This window comes from Drosophila santomea, chromosome 3R (genome assembly GCF_016746245.2).
Source record: "Drosophila santomea strain STO CAGO 1482 chromosome 3R, Prin_Dsan_1.1, whole genome shotgun sequence".
In the NCBI taxonomy this organism is placed as follows: domain Eukaryota; kingdom Metazoa; phylum Arthropoda; class Insecta; order Diptera; family Drosophilidae; genus Drosophila; species Drosophila santomea.
The window spans coordinates 826327-851690 of NC_053019.2; the positions used below are offsets into that span (position 1 = coordinate 826327).

General features: G+C 41.1%; 4 protein-coding genes across 10 annotated transcripts; all 4 read left to right on the forward strand.

The window, feature by feature from the left end:
• The first annotated feature begins 71 nt into the window (after positions 1-71).
• LOC120451861 (probable sodium/potassium/calcium exchanger CG1090) lies at positions 72-8819 on the forward strand. Of its 3 annotated transcripts, none has more exons than XM_039635860.2 (7): positions 73-493; positions 3077-3310; positions 3364-3598; positions 4012-4301; positions 4361-5333; positions 5462-5650; positions 5709-8819. In XM_039635860.2, exons 1-7 carry the CDS (start codon positions 491-493, stop codon positions 5717-5719), a joined length of 1935 nt encoding a protein of 644 aa, XP_039491794.1. In that variant the 5' UTR covers positions 73-490; the 3' UTR covers positions 5720-8819. The 3 variants fall into 3 exon arrangements, with proteins under 3 accessions (XP_039491795.1, XP_039491794.1, XP_039491797.1); XM_039635863.2 differs by having other exon boundaries at positions 92-171; XM_039635861.2 differs by lacking the exon at positions 5709-8819 and having other exon boundaries at positions 72-493; positions 5462-5655.
• A 1866-nt stretch (positions 8820-10685) lies between these two features.
• On the forward strand, positions 10686-13660 carry LOC120450916 (sideroflexin-1-3). Of its 4 annotated transcripts, none has more exons than XM_039634176.2 (7): positions 10686-10808; positions 11555-11723; positions 11780-11929; positions 12034-12151; positions 12215-12376; positions 12984-13111; positions 13171-13660. In XM_039634176.2, exons 2-7 carry the CDS (start codon positions 11561-11563, stop codon positions 13413-13415), a joined length of 966 nt encoding a protein of 321 aa, XP_039490110.1. In that variant the 5' UTR covers positions 10686-10808; positions 11555-11560; the 3' UTR covers positions 13416-13660. The 4 variants fall into 4 exon arrangements, with proteins under 4 accessions (XP_039490110.1, XP_039490112.1, XP_039490108.1 ...); XM_039634174.2 differs by lacking the exon at positions 10686-10808 and adding an exon at positions 10834-11113; XM_039634173.2 differs by lacking the exon at positions 10686-10808 and adding an exon at positions 10835-11145.
• Positions 13661-13759: 99 nt separating this feature from the next.
• On the forward strand, positions 13760-19893 carry LOC120450914 (contactin). Of its 2 annotated transcripts, none has more exons than XM_039634172.1 (8): positions 13760-13913; positions 14323-15261; positions 15314-16999; positions 17830-17996; positions 18057-18929; positions 18984-19152; positions 19213-19346; positions 19402-19893. In XM_039634172.1, the coding sequence occupies exons 2-8, from the start codon at positions 14412-14414 to the stop codon at positions 19693-19695; spliced, it is 4173 nt and encodes a 1390-aa protein (XP_039490106.1). In that variant the 5' UTR covers positions 13760-13913; positions 14323-14411; the 3' UTR covers positions 19696-19893. The 2 variants fall into 2 exon arrangements, with proteins under 2 accessions (XP_039490106.1, XP_039490105.1); XM_039634171.1 differs by having other exon boundaries at positions 13766-13984.
• Positions 19894-21215: 1322 nt separating this feature from the next.
• Positions 21216-23279, forward strand: LOC120453151 (protein Tube). The gene is made up of 2 exons (XM_039637707.2): positions 21216-21887; positions 21956-23279. Exons 1-2 carry the CDS (start codon positions 21425-21427, stop codon positions 22873-22875), a joined length of 1383 nt encoding a protein of 460 aa, XP_039493641.1. The 5' UTR covers positions 21216-21424; the 3' UTR covers positions 22876-23279.
• The last annotated feature ends 2085 nt before the right edge of the window (positions 23280-25364 follow it).

Here is a 25364-nt window from a genome sequence, read left to right on the forward strand (position 1 = left end):
TTCGGCTGTGGTGGGTTGCCACTGGGACGTCCGCTCCATCCGTGCGAGTTTGTGCGCCAGCCGACGCTGCATCAGTTCGCGCTTAGACGTCATCGGTGGAAAACCAGGCCAGCTCGGTCCACTCTAGCCTCGTCTTGTTCTGTCTGGCCTCGACTCGTTTTAGTCCGTGAGGTACTTGATTCGAACCGCACATACTCGCCCATGTTCGTCCGGCGGAGGAAGAGGGCCAAAATCATCGATTGTAAAATGATATGCTAGGTGAAACCCTATTTCAAAGCCCCCAGTGAATCGAGATTAAGTGAAAGGCCGATGGATTAGTGGTGCTTGAACCAAGTTAACTCTACTTTCGGCTGACTCCGCATATGTTTTCCAAGGCAACGGTTTCTTCTGTATCTGTATTCCGCAAAAAATCTACCTACCGCCTGTAATTAACAAGATCACAAATCGGCGGAGAGTGAACCTAAAGCAGCGCCACCAGGAAACAGTGAAAATGGTAAAAAGTGATTATGAAATGGCCCACGAGGTGCAAGCCTAATCCGCTGAGCAATGTTAACGCACATCCTTTGCCTTAATGCAAATTGCGAGTCAATTGTCACCACTCGTTTCTTGTTGAACGAGCAGAAGGGGGCACAAGCAGACGCAGCGTGTTTGCTCTTTTCTGCCCCATTGTTTTGCGCCGCTGAAGTAAAACACAAGCGTGTATGATGTAAGCTGAGCCCCCACAGCTTTCCTCTACTCTCCGCCCGACGCTACTCTCCCCTCGGCTACTTAATAAGCATAGCCATTCATTTTTATGAGATGAAGCCGTCATCGTGGATTCCTTCCTTCTCTACCCATATCTTTTAGCAGCAAAAGGAGGCAACAACAGCATTAGCAGTAACAACAACGATAACTAACGGCAAAAGTCAACCGAAAACCACAGCGCCCTCCCGTTCTAGCAACCTTACTCAACAGCAAGCGGGAGTAAAGGTGCTGTCAGCGCAGGAGGACCAGGGGGCAAAGCAAACGTAACTGTAAATCGATATTTTGAGGCATGACCGAGTGGCCCGAAAGGGGGGCTACTGGGCTTACGGAATGGTGGCTTTGGTTTCGTCGCCGACGACGCCGAGGCTTTTCATTACTCCCCACTCTTACGATGCTAAAACTGTTTGGCAGTGCCGTTCGTGTTTAATGGTGAACTCCCAAATTGCTCTCGTTCTCTCTTCAGAGAGAGGGAGAGGCGAGACCCGTTGCTCGAGAATTTGAGTTAAATGTGCGCTGTTATTACAGCAGCAAAAAAACAAACATAATGACAACTATGTATGTATAATAATTATATCAGATCTGCGTTAATTGTTTATGGTGGATGCAGAATTTTCAGAGCTTTTGAAGTCGGGATTTAATGTTGATGATGTTAGATGGTTTAGAGTATTTCCTTGATACTTTTTTACCCGTTACTCGTAGAGTTAAAGGGTATACTAGATTCGTTAAAAAGTATGTAACAGGCAGAAGGAAGCGTTTCCGACGATATAAAATATCAGGATCAATAGTCGAGTCGATCTGGCCATGTCCGTCTGTCCGTATGAACGTCAAGATCTCAGGAACTATAAAAACAAGAAAGTTGATATTAAGCATGCAGACTGCAGAGACATAGACGCAGCGCAAGTTTGTTGACCCATGTTGCCCAAAAAACGACCAAAACTGCCACGCCCACACTTTTAAAAAATTTTAAAAATATTTTTTATTTAATTTTTAAGTCTTGTTATCGATTTAAAAACAAATTTTTTGTCACGCCCACTCTAATGCCCACAAACCGTCCAAATATGCTACGCCCACATATGTTTTCTTATTTTTGCAGTTTTTTATTAGTATTGTAAGTTTCTATCGATCTGCAGAAAAGCTGTTTGCCACGCCCACCCTACCGCCCACAAACTACTCAAAGCTGCTCCGCCCACACCTTTGTAAAGGCTTTGAAATTTTCTTACATATTTGTTGTTTCTCTCCATTTGCCAAAAATGTTTTTGCCACTACCACTCTAACGCCCACAAACCGGCAAAAACTGTCAGTTTCACTAGCTGAGTAACGGGTATCAGATAGTAGGGGAACTCGACTATAGCGTTCTCTCTTGTTAAACTTGCACCACTAGTCCACGAGAAGTGTTCTTCTTTCTTTTAAGCCTGAATATAAGGAAGGTTAAACAATTAAATGTACTTACCGAAATTTATATTAATTACAGTCAGAAGTTTGCAACGCAGTAATATGTATATATACTCTTGATCGGTATCAACAGTCTAGTCGGTAAATCCATGTCTGTAGGTCCGTTTCCACGAAAACAAATCTCTCAATTTTAAAGATGTAACCATGTAACTTTCCCAAAAGTGTTTTTTATATTGCGTATATACATACATAAGTACATATGTAAGTATGATCGAGTCGAATCGAAACACTATATTATACCGATGCAATGGAATACCGGAAAAATGAATGCTAAGAAATGAACCGACGGCGGTTTTGACCATAATATGCCTTAGGTTTAAATACAGCAGTTTTTCCGCAATAATGTACAGATATGTATACATAGCTATACCAGTTACTCGTAGACTAAATAGGTGTACTAGATTCGTATGTAAAAGTATGTAAATATTTGCCAAAGCACTTTTTCTCACGCCCACTCTAACGCCACGTAAAACTAACACGCCCAAATTAAAATTTTTTTTTTTATTTCTATTCATTTTTTCCAATTTCTGCCAAAAATGTAAAAATGTTGAAATTTCTCGTTCGCACTTCCACTAGCTGAGTAACGGGTATCAGATAGTTGCGTTCTCTCATGTTTTTTAATCATGTCCATCACATTGATTAGACCTACCTTGGTCTGTTATGCTTTAAAACCTAGGGCATGTTTAACAATGAGGCGTCATACAAATATACTAAATGAATTATAGAATTAATTGATATATTGTGAAGCAATGAAACAACAATCGTTTCTAAGTTCCAAATTTGTACTGTTCGGGATCGAACATCAGAGACGCAAACCTCTGTTAAATAAAGGATCTGTCTTTCATATTGTCTGTTAATCGCACTAACTTAAATTTTATAGGTTGTACGCCGTCGATCCCGCCGTGCCCGCATGTGGAACATGGGCCTATTGTTCTTAATCTATTACTGCGTCAGCATATATTCCGCCAAGGGAGACACCAAAGACGGACAGTCTCTGCCTCTGGATGTGGGCGCTTTGGCCGAGGATGCTGGCGACGCCCAGGCCAACGGAGAGGATACTCCAGAGAGAAACACAGAGGGCGATTCCGTCCTGGACACAACCCTGTCGTTTGAGGTACGGTGTCTTATAGATCTAAAATCACTTAGAACTGAAACTTTTTCCGATAGCCTCAGGCGACCACGCAATCGACCCCCATTCATGGCGCAGTTCCGACTTGGCGCCCGAAACGTGACAACTGCACGCCCCCGGCAATCGAGCAGTTCCCACAGCCGCTGATGAACAAGTGGGCGCGGCAGCACGGCGGCCTAATCATTCACATACTGGTAGCAGTCTTCACTTTCTTCGGGTTGGCAATAGTTTGCGATGAGTACTTTGTGGCCAGTCTGGATCGGCTTTGCGAGGGTGAGCTGTCACCCAAAAAAATGTTATTATATTTTTCAAAACTTTGGGCGTGGTAGTTTTGGGCGGTTTGTGGGCGTTAGAGCTGGCGTGGTAACATCAGTTAACAAGCTTGCGCTGCTTTTATGTCTCTGGAGTCTGCACTAGTGAGACTACTTTCTCCAACGGTCCAAAACATTTATTTCTCTAGCCATCTTGTTTACATGTTAATATACTTTTAATTTGATGTTTTATCCTTTATTATATGAACAGAGATTTTCACTAAAAATCACCGTAATGTAAAGAAATTGGTTATATATTTTATTTTGCTAACGAGGTGTGAATACTGAAAATTTCAAATGTTTGGTGCAACGAAAGAAAAGGATATTCTAGAAGTCATATTATAATATCCGTTTCTCGTTGTTTTTACAATTTAGAGCTAAAGCTATCGCCAGATGTTGCGGGAGCCACGTTTATGGCTGCCGGCAGCTCGGCACCTGAGCTGGCCACTGTGGTGATAGGAGTGTTCTTTGCTAAGGACGACATCGGCATCAGCGGAGTCATCGGATCGGCCGTATTTAACATTATGTTCGTGATTTCCGTCTGCGCCCTGTGCTCGGGTACCGTCTGCCAATTGAACTGGTGGCCCCTTGTGCGGGACTGCTTCTTTTACTGTGTTTCTATTCTCGTAATGTTAATAATAATTTTCAACGACGTTATATCCTGCGTAAGTTACAACACAATGAAAACATTCGTCGTCTTATCTCTCTTTCTTTCTTCTTTCAGTTTGAGTCCGTCGTCATGCTCCTCTGCTACGTAGGATACTGCGTGGCCCTCCACTTTAATACGGAGCTGGAACGCTGGGCACTGGGTCTAAATTTACCCTTCAAGCTGCCCAGTAAGGAGGAGCAGTCAGCTCTGGTAACCTACAAAAACGTGCCAGAAGGCTCGTACACCCAGGAAAGTGTCGCCCAGACCCAGAGACAGAAGGCCACAAATGATAGTGAGAGCAGATGTGAGAAGCCGCAGAGCGACTACCAGAACTACAGCGATCCGAATCCGACCTGGGACCCAAACGCGGCCTGGGGAGATGAGAGCCAGCCGAATCCAGTTGCAAATCCGCCCATTGACGACTGGGGCACGGGCCACAGCGGCCAGGAGAACATGGGCTACCACGCCGACCAGCCCGAGTCTGTGGTAACTGGCGAGGAGGCAGCGGCGGCTGCCAAGAGTGGTGGCCAGGGTGTGTCTACTCAGGCCACCTCGGCCGGAGGCATCGACTACTACAAGTCCACGGAGAAGCAGCGGGAGCCGCGACGCGATCCTTTAGTGCGGCCCACGGAAGGAGGGCTGCCAGTCCTGGTGTTCTGGTATGTCGTCTACCCGATCCACTTTCTCTGCAAGAAGACGATGCCCGACTGCCGGCAGGAGCAGTATCGCAACTGGTACCCCTTCACCTTCCTAATGTCGATGGTGTGGATATCGTTCTACTCCTATTTTATGGTGTGGATGATTACCGTGATAGGCTCCACGCTTGCCATTCCGGATACCGTGATGGGTTTGACGTTTGTGGCCGCTGGCGTGTCTGTCCCGGATGCCCTAAGCTCAATAGCCGTTATCAAAGAGGGCTTTGGCGACATGGCCGTGTCGAACGCAATTGGCTCGAATGTCTTTGATATACTAGTGTGCTTAGGTCTTCCCTGGTTTATACAGACGGCCATCATAAAGCCCGGCTCGCACGTTAACGTAATATCCAAGGGTATGTATCGCTCGCGTGTCTCTACCTTGTATTCATCGCCGTGTATCCGTGGCATGAAGTAGCTGAAGTGGCAGCGCACCCGTTAAAGTGTCCCCTTTCTCTTTTTTCCTCACCATTTCGGTTTTTAGGACTGGCTTACTCCACTCTGTCGCTCTTCTCCACGGTTATCTTTTTGATCCTGTCGACGCACTTAAACGGATGGAAGCTGGACAAGCGACTGGGCATCATTCTCATGGTTTGGTATTTGTTCTTTATCACGCTGGCGTCGCTTTACGAGTTGAATGTCTTCGGCTACATGAATCCCCCCGAGTGCCCCAGTTAGTATGCCCCACAGGTGCAATCTTGATTGGCTCTAATCGGTCAGAATCATTTCAGGCAACTACTAAGCTCCGGACGATGACAGCAGTGGAACCACATTTTCATTACCAGCACCAAGTCTCGAATACCATATTTACATTTTCGTACATGTAGAGTTGTTCAAAGCCGAAGCTAAAACAAACTGAAAACACTAAAAAACGCAGAGAAACGACGCATTAGGAGTAATATTTACCTAACGTTAATTAGAGGAAAAAATTTAATACTCAAAACGCGTTTTACATGGATTTTTACATTGCACCAAAGGAATGATAAACCAAAAGTTAAATATTTTAAATGTAAATTTATACTATATTTATTAATACGCGTTGTATGGACACATAGGAAAATAATAACCAAAAATGGTGTAATTTCTTCTCAATTGAACAATTTTTTTATATCCTCGGAACTATTTTAAAATCGCATTAAAAAATGTTCGTGAACCTTAAAAAAATACAAGGTCTTTGTGGGCTCATTTTTTTTAATTTCTACGGTGATCATTGTAAAACTTGCATAAGATGATTGAATGTTTTATATTGAAATTCACGCGAAGTGTTTAAACAATTATATAAAGAGGGCCACTAGCCATATATAATATTGTTGATTTTTAACGGCATAAATAGATTGTTAAAATTCCAGAACTCTTAAAAAATTTCTCAATTTAAAGGGAATTACACATGAATATGTAAGAAAGGAAAAGTAATTGTAAAGCAAGAATACAACTGTAGATAGGGAGACAAATGTATTTTATTAAAAACATAGAACAAGCTAAATTAGCTATATGCGGATAAAGGTTTTAGTTAACAACACAATATGACCCACACAACAATCAAGTAGTTATGCGAATTTATAATATAACTTAGTCGCGTTATGCTTATGTATATACTTTTGAATCACATCGCTTTCGTATACGTTGATTAATTATAGACTCTAATTTCGGATTTTCAAAAGATTGTGGAAATTACTCACCTTCTGATATTAAACCAAGAGAACGAATATTCGGAGACAGACCGGGTATGCAGAGCTATGAGCTGTGGAACAAGAACAACGAATTTTATTTAAAATTTTATTACGAAATGTTTTTATTAAAGAAATTTAAACAAATGTTAATACAGTTTTATAATTTAACTTCATTTGCAATCGACTATTTAACGAAACTACATAAAACGTCCCAGCTGTTCGAAATATAAATTAGCAGTAAAGTGCAAAGACTTTAATTACGACGGCAATTAATCGTGTCAATTTATTATTGTAAATAATAACCACATATAAATATTTATTGAACAATGGAACATATATTAAACAGTTCAGGTAAATTGCGCTGCATTCTTTGTTCAAAACCAGACCTTTTCATTGAGACCACCATCAGTAGCACAACTTACCACGTTTTGCAGTTTTGTTGTTTCAAGAGTTCATAGTCATTCAACAGTACAACTCAAAACACACCAAGAGTATATTTTAAGTATGTGTTATTTGTATATTTTAAGACAATTTAAAGCCCGCGTTATTTGATGTTACCCGTTAGAAATATGTAATTACTTTTCATGCAACCAAACTTCTAAATTTGGTCCGAGTGCTGCTGTTTATTCATCCTCACAAGAATAAGTATCCCGTTGAAAGACGTTGAAGCTGGTGGTGACTCGTGACTCATGACTCTGAAACAGAATGAGGCGTTTAGCTAAAAGCAGTGTCTGAGACAAATCGTATGTATCCAGCATATGCACCCAGTTATCCACATCCAACAACCAATACTAGTCATTTAGTAAGCACTGGTATGTGGACAAGCTCAAATCTTAGTTTAGTACTACATATATATATAAATAAATATTAATTCTACATACATATTTATACTGACCGTGGACATACATACATTTACATATACATATACATATATATGGAGGTAAAATTATATTGTTTAAGGGCTTCAGAACCGAATCAATCACAGGGTAGGCACAGTCAGCTGTGTTCAAAACAACAATATACTTACCTTCCACTTTCCACATTTAAATTATCAATTGGTCTTTTTAGACCCAGCAACCAAGAAAGGACATCAGAGTCGACTTGCGAGCTTTACTATGCAATTCAGAACAAAAATATCTCTTCCCCTTTCTACTTTCAGCAAATTGTTACTTCTTTCTGTTGACTATATTATATAATGTTGGTAATAGTAACAACATATATATATATATATTTCAGTAATAAAAAAGCTTATTATTTAATTGTTTAATATATAATAGAGAAAAAAATAACAGTTACATTTTCAATTTGGCGTTCTAGGTTAATTAAAAAGTATTGAAAAGGACCATGTTCTATGTTTAATAATAGAAAAATATTAATTGTATTTTTTAAAAGTGTGTCAGCAAGTCGGATTGACTTCTTAAAAATGTATTATCTTTTCTTATAGCAATTTACCACAGGAGCCTTAATGGTTGAAGGAAAATTACTATGCAGTCTTGTAATCCACACACACAAAATCAACGTTACAATCGTATGAACAATCCGCCAATAAAAAATGCTCACAGACTTCTCAGCCCAGCCCAAGTAAAAGGTTCTTCCTACTCTACAAAACTTGTCGATCCAAATCTTTAAACTGCCATTATCGGTTATGTTTTGAATACAAAAAAACAGTGAAATTCGATTAAAATTATTTTTAATGTAATACTTTTTGTCAAAATTAAATCAAATATAATAGTTCGTGTTATCTTTAACTGAATATTTTGCAAAAGTGCGAAGAAAGTATGCAAAATTATGCAAGCAACCATGTTAATTGCGGAGGATCCAAGCTATCTTAGGATTCTGAGCATAAGTAGACACTCAACTGAAGAAATATTTCCCATAAAAAGTTATACAATGTACAATAACTGTTACATAACCTTATACATACTTACAACTATAACATGATATACCAAAAATTACAATAAATGTTTACGTCTGACATTTGTGTTACTTAGTCTTAATTGTTTGCAAAAACTATATTAAAAACTGTTTATAAATAAACTTCGAGGAGATAACTTATACCTGTTGGTGGGGCTTAACTTAAAACACGAAAACTATTGATAATATACAAAACTGTTATGTTTAGTTAAATATGAATTTTGAAAATAAATGCATAACTAAAAACATAACGTGCAATTGAACCTCTTTTACTCTACAAAAAAGAATACTAAAGGGTGTGTTTTTCCGAGTTATAGAAATTTATGTTGGCATTACTATTCAAGATGGCGACCGATTTAACCGCTGTCAAGAGATTTATTCTCAGTGTGATTTGCCAATTTATCATGGTTATACTCACGCTTGCACAAGGCGCAATGGCAAAAAGTGCAATGTTATTTCGATAATGGTTCTGTGCAAATTACCTATCACGAATGGACAAAGTGCCATTTTATCGTCGACAAAGTTGTCCATCCGAGCCGATAATTCGATTAGCCATGGATCGTTTCTCTTATTGATAACTTGCACCGCTAAAGACGCGGTACAGAAGAAGGTATTGCAGCTGTAGAGCTGGGTTCAGTAAAATCAAATTTTTAAAATTTGAGAACTAGAAACGTTTGTCCATCAATTAGTTTTATTGTCCACGTCCAGTTTTAAAGATATGGAATTTCAAAAATTTCCGAAAGTCAAAAAGTTTACTTCTTTTATATATATTTTTTTTAATAGCAATAACATCGTTTGCCCACCCTTTAGATGTTTGAAAAAAGTTTAAGTTTGAAAAATATAACCCATTCAAGAATTACCCATATCTTAAAACAAAGATTTTCATTATATAACGTTTGCCCATCCTTTAAAAATAGACTTTATCGTTTGCCCTTAAACAAATTATGAAATTTCATATCTTCAAAACTGACGTGGTAAAAAAAAAAAAACTGGTGGGCAAACGGTGGGCAAAAGATTCCAGTTTGAAAATGTACGCAATTCGATTTTACTGAACATATGTATGTAGCTTCTTTGAGCGGGAAGACTTTTGCGGAAGAATCTTGGTTTGGGTGCTTAAAAATTCAACTCGTGCAAGGAATTAAAGCCAAACGATCATTAAGCAAGGCGTAGATTCGTCGAATAGGCCAACATCAGATTGTCGTTTTTTCCAAATTTTATTAGCGAATTTTGTTTAGCAATGAAGCGCACTTCTGGTTGAACGGCTTTGGCAACAACCAAAACTGCCGCATTTGGCACGAAGATAATCCTTAATTGTATGTCAAAACACCGTTTTATTCATCGAATACATGAAATTTTTCAATGAGTAAAAAGTATTCATATTCTTTATCAGGATCACTGGCCGAGTCGTTTCGGCCATGTACGTGAAAAACATTAAGGCAACGTCCTCTTAAACCGCCCAGTACATGCTCAAAACTGTTACGTCCAGACACTCTAAAAATGTTTGTGTTTTTTTTTTTGTTGTTTTATTATTTTCGGAACATTTTTATTGGTATTCCCAAATAGCTTTGAAGACGCCCACTCTAACGGATAAAAAAAAGGCAAGCTGTCACGCAATTGTTAGGAAATTTCTTTCAAAAGTATTTTGAAACTGCTTCCTAACACTGCCAATAGCTGAGGGACGGATATCTGATACTCAAAAACTAGACTATAGCGTTCTTTCTTCTTTTAATTCTTAACAAAATTTCTAGTGTGGCGTGCCAGGTTTGGCCATTTTGTAGGTGTTTTAATGGGCTTGGCCAAAACGTTTTTGGTATTCCGATAGAAATTGCAAGACGAAAAAATATCAAAAGTGTGTGCGTGGCAGTTTAGGCCGGTTTACTTTCAATATTATGGCTTAAATAGTTCTTGAAATCGAGGCGCTCATACCGACAAAATTAGCTAGATCGAGTCGGCTAATGGTCTTGATCAAGAATATATATATGCTTTTATGTTCAAAAAGGCTTTCTGTTTTATACTTTTCAACGAATATAGTATGCATATACTTTTACATTACGAGAAAGGGGTATAAAAATGTATTTCAAAAAGTCTGTAGCTATAAATTGCCAATTATCAGTAGGCTGTGTTTTCGTAAAAGCGTCTAAGGAGTCACAAAAAATAAACAATCGTCATTCTAAATTTTCAGTTACATATTTGCTATAAAAGCGGAAGCATATAGGTGCCGTCATTAGTGTTCTACCGTTTTAAAGGGTATCCAAGTCCATACCCGAAACATCAAATTCTAGACCACCACCTGGTAGCCCAAGCCCAGCTGTTGAATACCGCGCACGCACCAAAGCTCTCTCCCATTCTCACGCCCTTTCCAGCCCCCGACTTCCAGCTTTTCCCGACCATACAACTGTTACGCATACACATTAGTCAGATGGAGAGGGGGAAAGCTTTCTAGAGCTCCAACCTGTGTCGGTGTCTTCCGTTCAGTCGTCAGTTGAATTCCAAATTGGTAGCAACGTGTGGACAAAAGTGCTCCCACTGAAAAATCCCTTCAAAACCAAACGGTGCGTCTGTGTGCACTGCTACTTTCTTTTGGGTGAGCTGTGTTGGATAAAACCCGAGGATTGGTTAAAACCTTAATATAACAGTAGGCTATTATATATAACGATTATATAACTTTCGGAACTCTTGAATACAGAATAGAACAGGCACGTCTATCGACCACTGCCAATTCGTTTTAAATCTCTATATACATAGTATCGGGTGTGTGTGTACATACATTAATACAGAGTGTTTTCTTGTGCGCCTACATATACATGAGCAAGATGCGTTGTCGGGAGAAACGATAAGGCGACTAAGTACGGTTACGAGCATCGGGTTGATAAGAGCAGTTTTCATGGGCGGACCGGAAAACATAGTTGTCGAAACGTAGAATTCCGCCTTGAGAACGTTTTGTTTTCGCAAATACATAAATTGCGAACAATTCCATACTGATTACTTTGCAGGCAATCATGAGCCCTCTCCCCCGAGTCAACATTGACGAGCCGAAATATGATCAGAACTCCTACTTGGGGAGGGCCAAGCACTTCTTCCTGCTGACCAACCCGCTTAATGTGCTGGCCTCCGACTCGAAGTTAGAGGAGGCCCGCCAGATAGTGCTGAGATACCGGGCTGGTAAGAAAGAGGAGTCTATCACCAATTTAGCTCAATAATCATTTTTGAACTTCAAGGAAAGGATGTTCCCGAGTGCAAGACCATCGACGACGTGTGGCGCGCCAAATACCTGTACGATTCGGCGTTCCATCCGGAGACCGGGGAGAAGCAGATAGTCATCGGGCGCATGGCTGCGCAAATGCCCATGAACACAATTATTACCGGCGGTGCGTATGAGCGGCGTTTTCAGTTCGCAATTGTCGTCAAATAAACTATATGCTTCCGCGCTGCTGATTAAATCGAGTACAATAATAGCTAAATCACATTCCAGGCATGATGGCCTTCTACAAGACCACACCCGCCGTCGTCTTCTGGCAGTGGTGTAATCAGACATTCAACGCCATTGTCAACTACACAAACCGCTCGGGCACCTCGCCCATCAGCCAGCAGTAGGTACCTCTTCCAAGCCGCAGTCCCTGACACTAACTTCGACGATTTCGTTCCCTATCCAGGCAACTAATTACCTCGTACTGTCTGGCCACTAGCGGAGCCTTGGTCACGGCTCTTTCCTTGAACCGCGCAGTGAAGAACATGAATCCGCTCTTGGGTCGCCTTGTCCCCCTAGTCGCAGTTGGTGCTGCCAACTGCATCAACATTCCTTGCATGCGGATGCAGTAAGTTCTTTTAAAAAGAAAACAAGATAGAATGCGGTAGTGGGCGTTAGGGTGGTTTGTGGGCGTTTTCTGAAAACTGTATACTAAATCTTAACTCTCTACAGACAGACGGATTCTGATTTTTCTTATTCTTTCTTTTCCGGGTTGCAAACGTGATTGTTGCTCTTTAATTTCTTCCCTAATTAAAACTTACAATCCCAATTTACTAAGAAAATTTTCGGATTTTTATAACCGTAACTAAAATTGTATTCCAATATTGACACAAAGTATGTATGTGTGTCACAGATAAAAGGAAGCGTTTTCATAACCATAATTATGATTTTAAGGCATAGCATGGTCAATGATTTCGGAGAGTATTGGCCAATAAGTGTAGTCGCCGTTATGTGGGACTGCCCAGAAATCTGGGAAACAGTGGCTGTTTTGCATATCTCACTAACACTTATGTTAGCTGCCTAACGGGTATATAATTGTCCAAAAATGTTTACTAGAGCTTGTTTTTTAAACATTGTATATTATTATAAAGAGGTTTTAAACGTATTTATAATCGCATTGCATTTAAGTTTACAGTAAACTATTGTGTTCAACACATAATCATTATCTTTTTTAGAGAACTACGCAACGGGGTGACGCTTTTTGACGAGCACAGCAACGAAATGGGCATCTCAAAAAAGGCGGCCGTTGTTGGAATCTCAACCGTAATCCTGAGTCGAATCGCTATGGCCATACCGGGAATGAGTACGTCTCCTTGCGCACAAAAAATGTTAATACTTACGATACCTGTTTGTCTATTTCAGCTCTGACACCGGTGCTGATGAATGTCCTCGAGAAAAGGGGATTCTTGGCTAAATACCCGCGATCCAACGCTCCCATCCAAACGCTCTTCTGTGGCTTCGTGCTGCTTTTCGCCACGCCCCTAGGCTGCGCATTTTTCAAGCAGCGAGCGGACATCGAAGTGGACAGCCTGGAGTCGGAGGTCCGTGACACCATTAGGAAGAAGCGTCCGGATTTGGAAACTGTCTGGTTCAACAAGGGCCTGTAAGGCCATAGCACATTACGAGCTTAACGGAGACAATAATGTGGAATGAGCCTCTACTTATTTATCCTTCTTGCATTTATTGGCATTTTGCCTGTTGACATCCGTTCGAAATCCTCCTGATATTAGCCTGACCGCATATGCTTACCGTTCACTGTAAGGCGTCACGTCAGGGAATCCAGTTTTACAGTGTATATTGTAGAGATTGTGTAAAAGTGAAAGAAACCAAAATAAATTCTGTTAACTGTTAACTGAACTCAGTTTTAAACTGAGCGCATCTGAGTGAATTGCGACATACATCGGGATATCGACTATGTTTATCGATGACTCTATCGCACTAGCGATTTCAGTGTTTCTCTGCCGTGACATGCACATACCTAATTGCTGATCCGACTCAGCTTTGGTCTAAGTTTTGTTTTTATTTCATTTAACTATAATTTACAGAGCTGTAAATTGTCTGATATTTGTTTTGGCCGGATCCGCACAACTAGTGAATATTATTTTGTAAGCAGCAGCACCTCGCAGTGGTTGCGTTTAGAATCGTTCGTGTACTGTGTCCTGGAGTCATAATTAAGGTGTGGTTGGTTAAGTGTCTGCCTATGCGATCCATTAGTTTTGCTAGCACGGTCCACTTGGATTAAGCCCTCTTCTTTTGTCAGTTAAAACTGTCTTTATTCAATAGAAAACACAACTCAAGTATGTTTGATTATTCTAATAATTCAGTAAGACGAAGATCAATCGCGGCTTACGACCACGCCTAAGCACATACACACACACTCACACACATGCACGTGCTGACACATCGTATCACGAATTTGAATGACCTGCGATCGACAGATCTGTTTACATTACATTTGTTTATGCCATTAGAGCAGCAAAATAAAGAAGAAAATTGTTTTTCTTTTCCTTCCAGAAACTATTGAATTCCACAGCAAAATGTGCGTTTAGTGTGCGGCGCGCCATCTGAACCCGTCCTCACGCTATTCAAACTAAGGATCAACTATGCTATCAAAATGCGGCATTCTGGCGGGTATTCTTGTGCTCAACTTAGTTTGCCAGACCACGCCCCAATCGCCAGGAGACCTGTCGGATCCGGATCCGCAGTCGGGGCAGCAACCTCAGAACTATCAGCCCAGCTATAATAAGGATTACTCTCCGCGATACAATCCCTTGTATACTGGGCAGCAAAGCGCTGACCCCAACCAGTTCGACAATACGTTGCTCGACGGACAAAGCCCCAGCACCTACAAGGGGTACTATGATGGCAGGGCGGTAGGTGTTAGCCTTGGCGGCAACGTGGTCGCTCCTGGAAACAACCTCGCTGGACTTGGCCCACAGTACGACCCCTTTAATCGGAACAGCATAGGTTCAGCAGGTGTCAGCTACAGGGACGCCTTTACCGATGAAGATAATTTTTGCCCGGAGCACTGGGTCTCGTTCAGACAGACGTGCTATCGCTTTATCCGCTCGCCCAAACGAAACTGGGCAGAAGCTAAAAAGATCTGCAAGGCATACAATGCTGACCTGATAAACGTGGATAATGTGGAGAAGCACTCGTTTATACTCAAGAATCTCATCCTGCAGAATCAGCGGCAGAACCGCTTCTTTATCTCCGCCCGGCAAACGGGCCCCTTAAATTGGGTTAACGACGATAACACCCAGTTAGTCCAGATCGATGACTCTTTTTCCATGGACGAGCAAGTACCCTTAGAAAACGAAGATCTGCACGACAATAGATTCCTTGTGCAAAACGACCTCAGCAACCAAAATATCAATAATCCAAATCAATTTTACAACTTGCCTTCGGGGACTGTTAATCAGCGTAATCAAAATAACCTTCGCGGCTTCATAGGCAAGTTCGACAAATTGAAATTGACGATTTTCTAAAAAACGTTTTTTTCCAGGTCCCAACCAGCCGTATGGAGACAACCGATATGTGCGCGATCGCGTTGTCTACGCGTTCTCGAAGAAAAGGGATCGGTGGATGTTTATGCCAGCATATGAAATTGAACTAAATCTCTTTATCTGCGAGGCCAAAGTACTATACAGTTCAGACAATGTCAACATAAAGTTAGACGACAAACGCCCCTACCATTATGGCCTCGATATAAACGACATGGAACGGATTCCACGGGGTCCTTATTTCGTAAAACAGCCAAACGACACGACTTTTGATGTGAACAAGAATCGCCTGATTAATGATGTAACCCTTAGCTGTTTAGCCAGCGGGTATCCAACGCCTTCGTACACATGGTACCGAGAGGTATATATAGACGACAGACTCGAGTACCAAAAGATTGATCCCCTGGTGCAAGATCGATTCACCATATCTGGAGGAAACCTGATCATTTACGAGCCAAAGCAAGCACTAGACCAGGGCGCGTATCATTGTGTGGCGGAAAACAAATTTGGACGAATCAGATCCGAAAGCGCACATCTAAATTTTGGTTTCATTATGGAGTTCAACCTAAAACGGTCTGCCGAGACAAGCGAAATGAACTGGGGAAAATCAATATTCTGCGACCCCCCTCAGCACTATCCGGACGTACGCTATTACTGGGCTCGAGATTATTTTCCTAACTTCGTGGAGGAGGATCAACGCGTATTCGTCTCCCGCGATGGTGCTTTATACTTCTCTTTCATTGAAACTGTGGACAGAGCCAACTATTCGTGCACAGTGCAGACCCTTGTGTCGGACACTGGCCGCAACGGACCCTTCTTTCCGTTGCGCGTTACACCCAACAGCAACTATCAAGCACTAATATTTGCCAATACCTTTCCCAAAGTATTTCCGGAGGCTCCAGTGGCAGGTGACGAGATTCGGCTGGAGTGCATGGCCTTCGGTTACCCCATTCCGTCGTACAATTGGACCCGTCAAGGCCTACCTCTTCAACGCAACGCCTACACCATCAACTATGGGCGCGTATTAATAATCCAAAATGCGACCACGAATGACAACGGCGAGTACTCTTGCACCATTACGAATCCCCGGAAGACACTGATGAAAAGCATATACATCAATATACAAATGCGCCCACAATTTACCATTCCTCTGAAAGACATGATAAAAGACTACAACAGTGACGTGACTTTTATTTGCGAGGCATTCGCTATGCCGGACGCGAATTACACGTGGTACAAAAATGCCGAACGACTCGACCCAGCGACTATTAATCGCGATCGATACATTATCCAAGATAATGTGTTAACAATTAAGTTTCTAGAAAAGGATAAGGACGACGCAATGTACCAGTGTGGTGCTCAAAACCAACTAAAGACTTCCTTCTCTTCGGCGCAGCTCCGAGTGCTGTCTATGAAGCCGTCATTTAAGAAGCATCCCCTCGAATCTGAAGTCTATGCTGTTTACAACGGCAATACGACAATTGTGTGCGACCCGGAAGCCGCTCCACGCCCAAAGTTTCAATGGAAGAAGGATGGACAAGTGATTGGCTCGGGAGGCCACCGGCGCATTCTGCCCAGTGGTACCCTGACAATAGCACCCACGTCGCGCGACGATGAGGGTATTTACACATGTATTGCATCAAACCAAGCTGGCACCGATGAATCACATGCACGAGTTATTGTATTGCGTAAGTAGAGAATGCCATTTATATAATACTAATAATGTGAATCCTATAATCAAATTTTCAAATTATTATATTATATGCATATATGTTTGATAAATAAAATGTTTTCATTTACTTTAATAATGTTACATTTTTATACCCGTTACTCGTAGAGTAAAAGGGTATACTAGATTCGTTGAAAAGTATGTAACAGGCAGAATGAAGCGTTTCCGACCATATAAAGTATATATATTTTTGATCAGGATCAATAGCCGAGTCGATCTGGCCATGTCCGTCTGTCCGTCCGTATGAACGTCGAGATCTCAGGAACTACAAAAGCTAGAAAGTTGAGATTAAGCATACAGACTCCAGAGACATAGAAGCAGCGCAAGTTTGTCGATTCATGTTGCTACGCCCACTCTCACGCCCTCAAACCGCCCAAAGCTGCTACGCCCACACTTTTGAAAAATGTTTTGATATTTTTTCATTTTTATATTGGTCTTGTAAATTTCTATCGATTTGCCAAAAAACTTTCTGCCACGCCCACTATAACGCCTACAAACCGCCAAAAATTGTGTTTAAGACTCTCCTTCTCCCTTCCACTAGCTGAGTAACGGGTATCAGATAGTCGGGGAACTCGACTATAGCGTTCTCTCTTGTTTAAATTGATGAGTTTAGAAAACTCTATTAAAATTGTTTTTATTGCAATAATCTTTGCGTCTAAGTAACATATTTAAACGCGAATTGCCTTGTTCGTGTCTTACGTGACTTGCTTATTAAACTAACTTTGTAGTAATATAGTATTTAAAGTTTTACCAAAACTTTTCTGAACTTATTGACTCAATTATTTGCAGAGGAAATTCGTTTTATTGAAACCCCACCACAACGCATCGTTTCCAAGGAACACGACCTAATCTTCTTGCATTGCGAGGCCGCCTTCGATGAACTGCTGGACATTGCTTATGTTTGGAAACACAACGGTGAAATCTTAAAAAACAATCATGACGGGACCGGACGTATAGTAAGTTAATTTTATGAAATCTGCACTAAACCTGACCTTATCAAAAAATTTTCATTTCAGATTATAGACTGGAATAGATTGACAGTGCATAACACCAGCATGCGCGATGCCGGGGACTACGAATGCGTTGTCAAGTCGGCGGTGAACGAAATTAGCAGCAAGACCAGTGTTTCTATTGAGGGAGCTCCTGGCGCTCCTGGCGGTGTTCAAGTCATACAGATTAGTAAAACGAAGGCCATAATTGAGTGGGTGGATGGATCCAACAATGGTCGTGCGATCCGCTACTACAACATCCTAGGCCGCACAAACTGGAATCGCACCTGGGCTAATGTGTCGACCCATGTAAAGGCGCGAGAGGTAGATCGATATACATCTCGTCAGCAAGCCGAGGTTGTCAATCTAACGCCGTGGTCGGCTTACGAATTTAGTGTAACTGCCGTAAACGATCTTGGAATCGGAACGCCCTCGGCCCCATCGCCAATCTACAGCACCTATGAGGACAAACCATACATAGCCCCGAAGAACGTTGGTGGTGGTGGTGGAAAGATCGGCGATCTAACTATTACCTGGGATCCGCTGCTGCCGCAGGAGCAGCATAGCCACGGTATACATTACAAAGTGTTTTGGAAGCTTAAGGGAGCCATTGAATGGGCATCTGACGAAATTAGAAAGCAGGATCACATGGGCGTCGCAGTTGTTAATATACCTCTTAATAACTACTATACGGAATACGAGGTTAAAGTGCAAGCTATCAACAGTGTGGGTAAAGGGCCGGAGAGTGAAATAACTGTCATACACTCCGCTGAGGACATGCCACAGGTGGCTCCTCAAAAGCCGATTGCGCTTGCCTACAACTCCACATGTTTTAATGTCACTTGGAAACCTATAGACATGTCACGTGAAAACATTCGTGGCAAACTCATTGGCCACAGGGTAAGCTTACTGCACATAATTGTATTGCATTTATATAAATTTTTTGTTCATCAGTTGAAATACTGGAAAACAACGCATCAGGAAGAAGACTCTGTATACTACCTGTCACGTACTACAAGAAATTGGGCGCTGATAGTAGGTCTACAACCAGATACATATTACTTTGTAAAAGTCATGGCCTACAATGCTGCAGGTGAAGGGCCTGAAAGCGAACGCTTTGAAGGTGGGTTATGAACAGTTTAAAAAAAAATTGTAAACAAATTTTTAAACACAATGGTTTTAGAACGAACATATAGAAAGGCACCGCAAAAGCCGCCATCTTCGGTTCACGTGTATGGAATAAACCCGTCTACGGTGCGAGTTGTTTGGCGATACGTTTCACCCTCGCAAGACGAGGAACCAGTCGAGGGTTATAAGGTACGCCGCCCGGCTCAGTGACCAACAATATTTATTATAATCTAAAACTTTTTAGGTTCGCATTTGGGAAACGGACCAGAACATGATCACGGCAAACAATACCATAGTGCCAATCGGACAGAAACTGGAATCGTACATAAATAATCTTACGCCAGGGAAAAGCTACAACATGCGAGTCCTCGCATACAGCAATGGGGGAGACGGTCGCATGTCCAGTCCAACCTTACGCTTCCAGATGGGCAAGACAACGCGCAACGGTGCAAATACCCGACATGGCCACAACGTCAATACTGCCCTTATCTTAAGCACTTTTCTGCTTATTAGCACCTTTTTCTACACAAGCCACTAAATGCAGCATTAGAATCCCGTACATTTAAGCAGTAAGGACATACATACATACTAAGAAGTGACCTTATAAAAGAGTAAGTGCAGCTATAAAAAAGAAATACATTCCATCTCTCTTTTAAGCCCCTTACCGATGTAAATGCAATTCCGTCCATTTTATAGACTTTTATTAAAAAATAAATTGCTATCCTCATACTTTTAATACTATTATGTGATTGAGTATATTGCTAAAGCCAAAACTTATTTTTGCCCATAAATTTTGATCTTGGAAATTTTGGTAAGGAAAATGTTCTGATTGGGGTTTATTTTAAATTTATTTAAATTGTTAATTTAAGCCGAGGTTAAATGAGAAGAAAAATGTCATTTACGCAACATTGTATATAATTTGACAGAACAATCTTGAAACACTGTAGATTAAAAAAATTTGGAAACTCGGCCTTATCTATGAAAACAGAAAGCAAGCTAGCTTTGGCAAGCCAAAGCTTATATATTACTCGTAAAAACAAATTCATGTGTGCCGAATAGAACAAATTTTGTCTAATAAAGACAGATTTTTTTTATTTGAAAGATAATTCGATAGCATTACTAATGAAATATAACTTCGGGCAAATGACCACCACGTGAGTTTTTAATCCTGGAAGTCCAATTCTCGACCACTTTACTTTTCCAAACACCTGGTGCCGTATGTCGGCAATAGCTTGTTCAATGTTGTCTTCTCGGGCCGGAATCGTGGTGGGCTGGTTCGCATAGACCAACGACTTTAAATACCCCACAAATAATAATTCAATGGTGTTATATCACATGATCTTGGAGGCCATAGCACAGGACCATTTCTGGAGATTCCGCTGTTACCGATATGTCGATGGGTTGACGGGCTGTCGATGTGTTCGGGTCTTCTGTTACACTGGCCTCAACGGCCGTAAATCTATTCGGTGGCCGGATGTCCAAAAGATTGGGTGCGATACTTCTCGATAGTATTGCCCACAGTCTGAATTGATGGCCGATTTTGAACACCATAAATCGGGCGAAGCACTTTCACAAACGACCTCCGATTTTCAAAATAAAGTTTCAAAATAAAATTTCATGAATTGCCAAAAGCTAAAGCGCCATCTAGCGGTGGGGTTACCTTAATTGCTTACGACGGTCCGGCGTTATACAGAAATGTTATAAAAAGAAGGTGCGTGTATTACTAACTAACTCTGTATTTGGAATCCCAGCTTTCTCATGCAGACTGGCAATTCTACTACTTACAAACCTTTCCATTAACTGGTATACCATTTTATTTTACGAGTAGAGTATACAAATTGCTGTTGTAGGGCGCTGCTTGCCGAAATATGTTATTTAAGATCGTAAGAGAATTTAAGAAAAATACAAATTCCTTGTCAAAAAAATAATCAAAATAGTTTATTTTTTTACTATGGGTTCAAAATGAATATGAATTAGTCCAGCTATTTTCAGCATTTTAAAATACCACACAATACCAATCAATTTCGAGAATCCCCCTAATCTTACATGACGAAAATAATATGGTGCTGTGGGATCGCTTCGGTCACACTGCGATACTGCTCGCTGTGGGTATTAGCGAAAACACAGAGTAGATAGAAGCAAACGCAAACATGGTTTTATAGCGCAAATCTGAAACAATCGCACTGGTCATCTAGAAACTTGAACCATTGACCTGCCAGAGGAAAAGACTCTCCCGTAAGGTTATCCTGGATAGCTAGGGGAACACCATGGCGTATGGCTGGAACGGATGCGGAATGGACGTTCAGGTGAACGGGAGCAACGGCTCCATAGGTTTATCCTCAAAGTACTCCCGCAGCACGGAGCTGCGACGCGTCGAGGACAACGACATTTACCGGCTTGCCAAAATCCTAGACGAAAACTCTTGCTGGCGCAAGCTAATGTCTATCATACCCAAGGGCATGGATGTGCAGGCATGTAGCGGTGCCGGAAACTTAAATTTTCCTGCCGAAATCCAAAAAGGATTTAAGTATTCTGCGCAGAACGTTAGCCAGATTGACGAGGCTGCAAGCCGACTGTCGCCAGACCAGAGCAAGTCGCAAATGATGATCGACGAGTGGAAAACCTCTGGCAAGCTCAACGAGCGGCCCACGGTGGGGGTGTTGCTCCAACTTCTGGTGCAGGCAGAGCTCTTCAGTGCGGCAGACTTTGTAGCACTAGACTTCCTAAATGGTAAGGCAAAATATGTTTTCCCTAAGCTTACAAAACTAGACAAACTCTGTTTCCGCTGACTACTGCAGAGTCCACCCCTGTTCGGCCGATTGACGGTCCCGCTGCGCCCATCAGCCTGGAGCTGCCGGATGATGACATGGAAGTGGACAACGATGGACTGAACCTCAGATACCAGTTAAGCACTGCCTCTGTTGGGGGAGGCGCTCAAGGTAGCGTTGGCCTGAACCTGGACACTTTTGAAAAAGACATGGTGAGGAGGGACAAGAGTGTACCCCAGTCGTCAGGGAACGTCCGTCCCTTAGTGCCACCTCGACGACAGCCACGGAATAATACTAGCTCCAGCTCCACCGCAGGCACCAGAACCATGTCGGCGACCATCCCAAATGTGCCCAACTTGACAATTCTAAATCCCAGCGAACAAATTCAGGAGCAAGTTCTGCAGCCACGACCGCCGAATATCCCAGATCTGTCTATACTTGTTGCAAACTCGGGTGATTCAGGGGCAACTCTGTCTGACAACACAAGTAACAGATCCAACTCAACAGATTCGACAAACATACCGCGAATCACTCTTTTAATTGATAATTCTGCAGATTTAAGCTCTCGATCAAATCACGATGCAGCGAAAGCTCCAACGGCTACCACATCAATTGCGACATCAAACAACTTGCCAATGATAAGCGCCTTGAATATAAATAATGACAGCGGGGAGACTTTGCGTCCTGAGAGCAGAAGCAGTTCCAGCAGCTTAAGCAAAGATGATGACGATGATATCGATGGGGATGAGGATGTAGAGGAAGAATACCCAGATGCCTTCCTGCCAAACCTGTGTAACTTGGAGCAGCAGAACTCAAACAATGATTCCAGCCTGACAACGGTTACTGGCACCAGCGGTGATAACAGCTTTGAGCTGACCAACGACTCCAGCTCCACCTCAAACGACGATTACGCTTGTAACATTCCAGACTTGAGTGAGCTGCAGCAATAGGTAAAGGCACCGACAGTCGGCGGTGATGACATTCTGTTTGTCACCCAAGCTTACGATAATTTATACAACCCAGGTGTATTCATTTGTCTGTCCATATTGGCAGCTGGGGTAGGACCTTCTTATATTATGCATAAGGTCCAACTAGAATCTAAAACTTAGTGCAATCATCATTCATTCTCCATATCACAGCTACCGACCAAGTTTATGACAAGAACGGCAATATCAAATATTTCCGTTTAAGAAAAGCCATAACCCAATACCAAAATTAAAAAATTTGTATGTGCTTACAAAATACTCCTTAATTTTCTAGTATAAATTTACTTCAACCCAAAATGGGTTTTCTTCGTATTGGGACAAACAGCTAAATCAAATGATTTTTGATTAAAATATTTAATTTAATAAATAAATAAAACGATATAATGGCTAAATACAAATAAAATATTTTTGAAAACAATAAGATCGATTTTTTCAAACATGAAATCTGTGTTTCCAGAGCTCCAAATCCACTTACGACTTTCTGAAGTTTTAAGTTTTAAAAATCTCAACGTTCATACGGACAGACGGCGAACATGGCCAAATCGACTCGGCCAGCGGTCCTGATAATGAGTCAGTTTAATATATACAAATGAATACTTAAGTCAAAGTCATTTTTTAGGGCTGTAGGTTTAGAAGTTAGAGAAGACACTTATTTTTCCTTGTGTGTTCCGATGTACTATCCGTCAAATCTCATTGGTTTAACAAAGAGTTGACACACCTAAGAAATGTAAAGTCCCGACTTTATACAGTCTGGTTTTAAAATTTCGTTAACACTAAGTGCACAACAATTTCTTTCCCTTCCTCGCTATTTTTTGAAAATACTACCGTAACATCGGATCAGGCAATAGCCGATTTATTTGCCTAGTTTTTTCAATCAACATATTTCACGTTACCTCATTTCCAACAACCTTACTCTTACGCGGTATTAAAGTGGAATTTAATATTTTGCCCCACTCTAAACAAATGCTCACTGCTCTAAGATTCGCCAGGCACCGACGAGATTCCCGGCTGTGTGCTTAGAATCTCTGAGGGCCTTGTGCGAGCTTTTATTTGTTTGTGGGAAATTCGTACTCTAAAAGGGTATTCTAGATTTCTTGAAAAGTTACAGGGAGAAGGTAGATTTTTCGACATTATAAGGTATAAAAATTCTTGATTAGGATCAGCCTAGTCGATGTGTCCATGCTCGTCGGTCTGCCCGTAAAAACGTCGGGATCTCGGGAACGCAACCATGACTATTACTATATTACTTCTTTACTAAGCTAGAAGGTTGAGATCAAGAGACTCATTGCATTTTCCTTCGATATGCAAAACAAAATGTAACGAGCTCAAAGAAGCTGGGGTCAGTAAAATCGAATTTTTGAAATTTGAAAACTGGAACCACCAATTAGTTTTTTTTGCCCAAGGCGACCAGTTTTTAAGATATGGAATTTCAAAAATGTTCAAAAATCAAAAAGTTGACTTTTTTGAACTTTTTTTTTTACATCGCAACAACATTGTTTGCCCACCCTTTTGATTTTTGAAAAAAGTTTTAGTGGTGGGCAACGATGTTATTGCGAATTAAAAAAAAGTTTAAAAAAGTAGACTTTTTGATTTTCGAAAATTTTGAAACTGGACGTGGGCAAAAAAAACTAAATGGTGGGCAAAGGCTGCGCAAACGATTCCAGTTCTAAAATTGCAAAAGATCGATTTTACTACGACCACAAGCTGCAGTACTGCAGTACTACACTAACACTGTTAAAAAATTGTTGTATTTTATTTCATTTTATTATTTATTTGGCCAACTTCAAAAGATTTGACAATACAATTTCGAAATTTCGTCCTCGCAAACACACTATTTCTGAAACGGGTCGAGGAACTAGACCAATGAGTAACGTAAGAATGTAATTTAGATTTAACAAAAAAATGTTCCCGTTCCCTTTCCTAATCTAAAAAGTTTTTTGTTTCCAAATGTTTCCACGGCCGCAAACCGTTCAAAACAGCCACGCCCACACTTTTCAACTTTGGTTTGATATTTTTTCATTTTGTTTCGGTTTGCCAAAAATAACTGTTTCACGCCCACTGTATCCCTTACAATCCACCCACAACAGTCTTCTGATATCCCAGAAAAGGTAGAAATTTCTCGTTCCCACTTCCACTAGCTCGGCAATAGCGTTCTATAATGTTATTTATTTTATTATTATTCTATTATTTCAATAGTCAACTGTCAAACCCACTATTTCATTTTTAGCATTTTTGTAATTTTTCACCATTTTCGACCGATTTTCCGGAAAATGATAGTCAAAATCTGATGAAATCGAAAACTTTTTTATAGAAATCATAACTCTTGAACCAGGTGAGATATTTTCATAATTTTTTTCAATTTTTTTAAATGAAAGGTAATTTTATTACTTTTATGGTGTGATAAATAGTAGATTTTATACTCCAAAATTAATGTTTTTAGAGGCAGTTTTCTC

Coding starts and splice junctions, on each gene's coding strand:
- LOC120450916 (XM_039634176.2), top strand. CDS start 11,561: ATGAGCCCTCTCCCCCGAGTCAACATTGACGAGCCGAAATATGATCAG. Junction 11,724..11,779: donor AGTGCTGAGATACCGGGCTG/GTAAGAAAGAGG, acceptor TTGAACTTCAAG/GAAAGGATGTTCCCGAGTGC. Junction 12,377..12,983: donor ATTCCTTGCATGCGGATGCA/GTAAGTTCTTTT, acceptor TATCTTTTTTAG/AGAACTACGCAACGGGGTGA.
- LOC120453151 (XM_039637707.2), top strand. CDS start 21,425: ATGGCGTATGGCTGGAACGGATGCGGAATGGACGTTCAGGTGAACGGG. Junction 21,888..21,955: donor AGCACTAGACTTCCTAAATG/GTAAGGCAAAAT, acceptor TGACTACTGCAG/AGTCCACCCCTGTTCGGCCG.
- LOC120451861 (XM_039635860.2), top strand. Junction 3,311..3,363: donor ACACAACCCTGTCGTTTGAG/GTACGGTGTCTT, acceptor TTTTTCCGATAG/CCTCAGGCGACCACGCAATC. Junction 3,599..4,011: donor TCTGGATCGGCTTTGCGAGG/GTGAGCTGTCAC, acceptor TTTACAATTTAG/AGCTAAAGCTATCGCCAGAT.
- LOC120450914 (XM_039634172.1), top strand. CDS start 14,412: ATGCTATCAAAATGCGGCATTCTGGCGGGTATTCTTGTGCTCAACTTA. Junction 19,153..19,212: donor TGAAAGCGAACGCTTTGAAG/GTGGGTTATGAA, acceptor CAATGGTTTTAG/AACGAACATATAGAAAGGCA. Junction 19,347..19,401: donor AACCAGTCGAGGGTTATAAG/GTACGCCGCCCG, acceptor AAAACTTTTTAG/GTTCGCATTTGGGAAACGGA.